The 6000-nt window shown below is 39.2% G+C and overlaps 1 protein-coding gene across 3 annotated transcripts in view; it reads right to left on the bottom strand.

The window, feature by feature from the left end:
• Window positions 1–359: 359 nt before the first annotated feature.
• HACL1 (2-hydroxyacyl-CoA lyase 1) overlaps window positions 360–6000 on the bottom strand; it is a 39824-nt gene continuing 34183 nt past the window's right edge. For 2 of the 3 annotated variants that reach the window (XM_015132217.3, XM_015132220.3), the window contains 3 exons: window positions 4175–4282; window positions 2964–3150; window positions 360–512 (listed from right to left, as the gene is read on the bottom strand). In XM_015132217.3, the coding sequence (XP_014987703.3) occupies window positions 480–512; window positions 2964–3150; window positions 4175–4282 (328 nt within the window). In that variant the 3' untranslated portion in view covers window positions 360–479. Of the gene's footprint in view, window positions 513–2409; window positions 2594–2963; window positions 3151–4174; window positions 4283–6000 lie in introns of those variants that run through there. The other variant, XM_077991431.1, reaches the window with a different exon arrangement.

Here is a 6000-nt window from a genome sequence, read left to right as displayed (position 1 = left end):
CCTGGCTGCTAGGTTCCTTTTAACAACCAGCTCTAGTGGTAACTAACAGAGGGAGAGCTCATTACCCTGAGAACTCACCAAACCTTTCATGTGGGATCCATCCCCATGACCCAAACACCTCCCATTAGGCCCTACCTCCACCACTGGAGATCAAATTTCTACATGAGGTTCTGGGGAACAAACATGCACACTATGGCAGTAAAAGAATATTGATATGTAAATCAACATTTAGGCAGTTACAACGCTATTATTTAATAAAAGCTCTCCATTCATCTGTAAGTAGTTTTGTGGCAGAATAACTTTTTCTGTTACTTTTTCTAACTTTTTCTGTTTTTAATCAATTCCTTTACTGTAAAATGTCATTTTAAAATGTTTATTTTATTTTGCACAATTTTAACAGTAGAGTAATTTTGCTGTGGAAAATAAAATTTCATCTTGCAAGAAAGAGAAAACTCAAGACCACCAACTGGCGTCTTTATTTACATATTAGAGCGGGTCAGCCAATGAAAATCCTAGAAAAAGAAGACAACAAACATTCAGTAAAAAGAAATGATTGTCTCAAATTATATCCTCATTGTTTCACTTGTTCTAAAACCTAAAAGTCCTACACAATGGTGGCAAAATGAAGTTTGTCTTTGTTCTGGTGCTTTTCCCAAAAAGGACTTAAAACCTACTAGTGAATCTTCCTGCTGTGTCCTATAAAACAATCTAAAATGGCATTCTGGGTCCTCTTCCATTAACAGTAATCAGAGCACAAAAACTATAGTCTAAAAGAACCACAAGTACACTCAGAAGGAGAAGGGAGATAAAGGAGGCCCACAGAGGGCTGAGCTCCTGGGTCTGAGAACAAAAGTAGGAAGAACTGTGCACGGAAGCCTCTTCCAGAACAAACACCATCCTACACATACGGCCTGGACACAGACACAGATACAGGCATTCCCATATTGAGGCAGAAAGTGGCCAGCCAACACTGAGAATCAATGACAAATGGCAGAGGGACAGACAGACAAAAATCAACAGTTTGGAAAGTATAATGTATGTAAATTCCACTGGAATGAAAATAAATAATTTCAAAGTGATAAATGTAAGAAATATAAAGATAATCCTCATAGAATTATAAAAGGAAGACGAGAACTTATATTTCTCCGGCAATATCCAAACAAAATTCATAGAGAAATTGTAGAACAGATCATTGGAAGCAAATCAATAGAAGCGCGAACTCACTGGCAGAGAATTTGTTAGGGCTTTTCTGTGATTAACATAGGTCTCAAGATTATGATGATGATGATTTTGAGACAGAGTCTCACTGTCACCCAGGTTGGAGTGCAGTGGCACAATCTTAGCTCACTGCAACCTCCACCTCCTGGGTTCAAGCGATTCTCGTGCCTCTGCCTCCTGAGTAGCCGGGATTACAGACATGCACCACCATGCCCAGTTAATTTTTGTATTTTTTGTATTTTGTATTTTTAGTAGACACCATGTTGGCCAGGCAGGTCTCAAACTCCCGGCCTCAAGTGATCCGCCCACCTCGGCATCCCAAAGGGCTGGGATTACAGGCATGAGCCACTGGGCCCAGCCATCAAGATTATATGTATTCATTAGGCTTCTTACAGTGGCTTTAGTTTCCCCAGTGCTCTGACGGCCTGATGCCCAGAGGAGGGTGTTTTTGGTTACCAAACTAACATCCCAGTCACTGGAAAGTATAAACCCCGTTATAAATCCATAAAGTGGCATGAGATGAAAAAGCCTGTCTATTGAGTGTCTGACTGGCATAAATCATTTTAAATAGAACTTAAAAAGAGAAGACAATCCACAAACCCGCAGGAGTACAGACAGATTCTGAAAGTTGTTGACCCTCCCTTAAAACAGTCTGCCTGCTTGCTCCACAGAAATCCCTGCTAATGCCCCCTGCCCTTCAGCTTACTGGCCTACTTTTTCGGCATTTATCTTCCTCATCACTAGGCTTCCTGAGTGTCTCCTCTCTCTGCTAGGAAGTAAATGCCAAAGTCGCTGAAATCTATTTTCACACAAATAGAATTTCAGTAGAATTCTATATATTTTAGTGTCTAAATTAGTTAATTTATATTTCAGTGATTATCCAGGTATCTGTTTGCCCATTCATCCTCTGCTTTGTTCACAAAAGAAAGAGATCCCATATGTTTAAGAACCAAGACAGAAAGTACTTGAAAAAAATACCTGCTCTGAAAACAGTGGCTGATATGCAAAGTGTTCGCATGGATGACAGGTTACAAGAGGAGGCAAGTGGCAGAACCAGGATGGCAGTAGAAAATTAAGTATGAAATGCAACTTAATCTGGGATAGGAGAGGTTCATGCTATGAACTTTGTCATTCACTTTACTGCTATAATCAACACTGTAGTTTCACTTTAGAGGTCAAAGTAACTAATTTTGAATGTACCTGCACAAATCCTCGTATTAGAGTTGCATCTCCCTCTTCCTCAGACTTGCCATGCTTTCTCTTTCCTCTTGCTACAGAGCCTTTTGCACATCTCTTCCCTCTCCCCTTTGCCGAGTTAGTCTCTGCTTATCCTTCTGATTTCCGTTTAAGAATCATCTCCCCTGAGAAGCCTTCCCTGTAACCCCAACATAAATCGATTCCTTTGTGGTATGTTTGCTTAGAACTGGGTTCTTTTCCTTCCAAGCAATTGCTTCACTCTGTCGTAGTGTGTTCAGTTGTGAGGTTACCAGACTGTCCCTCTCCCCTACCAGACCATAAAAGCTCCATGAAGGTGAGGACTGAGCCTGGTTTGGCTCGCCATGCTATTCGTAGCACCTAACACATATCTCAATATTCACTGAACAAATAAATTAAACTGCCAAACTCAGAAAAGGTTTAGAAAGACCTCTGTGCACGATAGAGGGTGTTCTGTTTGGTAGATACTTTTTGGAGGGGGATGGGGAAGCAGATGCATTTCTTGCTTTCTGCTTAGCAACTGTATTTACCTGGGTCTTCCGTGTGGCTTGTGGCTCAATCATGATGTTGATAAGAGAGGGTTTAGCTGTGTCTGCTAGGCTCTGCCTCAGGGACTTTTGGAGTTCTTCTGGTGTTTTTACAAAATACCCTTTTCCTCCAAATGCAGTCATGACTTGCTCATAATGTGAATTTGGCAGCAAACACATTGGAGGGACCCTGAAAAACAAGGTCATGAGTCAATGAAATTTAAATCTTAAACCTTGTAGAAAAAAAAACAAAAAGTCATTCTCTGAAATACTTCATTAAAAAAATTTAGGCTGAACTGAAAGGCATAATTTTAACTTCAACACTTAAGCTGAGATGCCAGTACACTGAGTTTTTCCTATGTTTATAATTGTCTATAAAGCAATGTCCAACAGAACTTTCTGTGATGATAGAAATGTTTTAAACCTGTGTGATCCAAAATAGTAGCCACTATCTACCTGTTGCTGTGAGCACTTGAAACGTGACTAAACTGAGGAACTAAATTTTTAACTTCATTTAATTTGAAGTAATTTAAATCTAAATTGCAACAGTTGCAACATGCCTAGTGGCTACCATACTAGATAGTACAGGCTACACTACCAACTATTATGAATCCAGAAGAAAAATATGAAAAAAAAAAAAAAAAAAAAGATTAGTGCAAAACAACAAATAACAAGAAAACAACAAATAAAGTTGGCGAGGCATAAATAGACACGCCCATATCCTGTTCCACCCCAAGGCTGGCTCACAAATTCACATCTATCTCACAATCCACGGCCAGCTACAATACCGTCTTAATTTGGCTCTGCCATCAGATGATCAAGATTTAGCTAAGTGGTAAAAGGAAGGTAGGCCTCTGGAACATACATAATATGTACACATCCACATTTCTACATGGTGTTTCTACATGGTCCTACTATGGCTCCCAGTCCTGGCAGCATTTTGCAATAAGCCTTCTCATTAACAAGGCTCAGACATCACACTCATTTATCTGAGTCTTCAGCTGTTCCCTGATTATAAACTATTTATTGAAGCACCTAATCATGGATATTTGTGCAAAGAGGAACTAAGACAGGATTCCTGCTCTTTAGAAGGGCTGACAATCAAAACAGACAATACTCATACCATGCAGGCACACTATTGCCAATATAGAAGACTTTTTAAGAGATTAAAACGGGTGAGAGGAAGTAAATAGACATTGGTCTTGGTTACTTACACTAAAGCAGCATCTTGGAATTTTAACATTTCTTTCCAAGTATCGGTATCAAAACCTTGGTAAATTCCATTGTTATTCACTACCAAGAGTATGATTGGCAAGTTGTACCTAAAGTGAGAGTAAAATATGAAGGAAATTATTCTTCATTCTAAAGTAATTTCTTTTCTTTGGGCTGAAATTTTAACTTAAAAATGAATAGTTTTCTATAAGCTTTTTGTGATATTAGAGGAAGACTAAAAGTCAAGCATTTATTATCCTAAGAAAGAATATCAAATCATTAACAGAAACATCATGGAAAGGCAGAAAGATTGCAAGATTAAGAGTTGTTAGTCCTGGCTGGGCGTGGTGGCTCACGCCTGTAATCCCAGCACTTTGGGAGGCTGAGGCAGGCAGATCACAAGGTCAGGAGTTCAAGATGAGCCTGGCCAATATGGTGAAACCCCGTCTCTACTAAAAATACAAAGATTAGCTGGGCATGGTAGCATGGGCCTGTAGTCCCAGCTACTCGGGAGGCTGAGGCAGAAGAATCGCTTGAACCCAGCAGGTGGAGGTTGCAGTGAACTGAGATCACACTACTGCACTCCAGCCTGGGTGACAGAGCGTGACTCCATCTCAGAAAAAAAAAAAAAATAGTTGATAGTCCTTTAGCTATTAGCTATGAACCTCAGACAAATCACTGAGCTTTTCTGAATCTAGGTTTTCATAAGTCTAGATGGTATACGAAGAACACCTTCCCTATTTAATACTCTCTAAAGGACCACTTCTAGTTGGTTCCTAGGAACAATGTTTGAAAAGTACCTTTCTATTTACTGAGCTCGCCACAGACACCCAGCCCTTGCTAGATGCTGTAGGAGATACACAAGTGACTAGCACACACAATCTGCACTCAAACTACCACACCCATAATCAGAAACACATTACATGGTGTAATCGTTACAGAAAAGGCGTATTTAACAATGTGCTAAACAGTACAGCAAAGACAAAAAAGAAAAGGTTGATTAAATGTTATTGACTGAAAAGAATGTAGGTTTTATTTTCTAACATAATTTCCAAGGGCAAGTAGTAAAAACAAAACTAAACTGCATACCGTTAAATAACAGGACTGTGGTAATTATTTGCTCTCCATGCTCAAAAGGAATCATTATTCACTAAAAGGCTGACTTCCCCATAAGTCATCTTTTTTATGTAGATCACTTTGATGTCAATAAAGACACTCTACCAGACACATATAGTCAGACCTCATTATCTGAGTTCTGCATCCGTGGATTTAACCAACTGCAGGTCAAAAATATTTGGAAAAAAAATTTGGGTCTGTACTCAACACACACAGACTTTGTTCTTGTCATTATTCCCTAAGCAATACAGCACAACAATTTTTTATATAGCATTTATATTGTATTCAGCATTTTAAGGTAATCTAGAGATCATTAAAAATATACAGGGTGATATGCATAGGTTATTTGCAAATACTGTACCATTTTATATCAGGGACTCACTTGAGCATCCTTGGATTTTGGTATTTGAGGAAGGTCCTGGAACCAATCCCCCATGGATATGGAGGGACAACTATACCTTCCCAAATCTTGAACGTTTCATCTACCAAAGCTTTGCCAGCCCAAAAACATGAGTCACAAAAGCCCTAATAAGAACCCTGGCTAAGAATAGAATAGTTTTACTACAGTTTAAATATAGCTGGAAAAATAAAACCCCCATCCTTCTATAGTTAGGATCTACAATTCATGAGTTTCTCCATGAATTCTCATAACTACACACATGATCCAAATGGCTCATGTTCACTGAGCATCACCTCAGAGTTTAGCTGGGGC

This window comes from Macaca mulatta, chromosome 2 (assembly GCF_049350105.2).
Source record: "Macaca mulatta isolate MMU2019108-1 chromosome 2, T2T-MMU8v2.0, whole genome shotgun sequence".
NCBI classification, from domain to species: domain Eukaryota; kingdom Metazoa; phylum Chordata; class Mammalia; order Primates; family Cercopithecidae; genus Macaca; species Macaca mulatta.
This window is presented reverse-complemented; position numbering and strand designations above follow the sequence as displayed.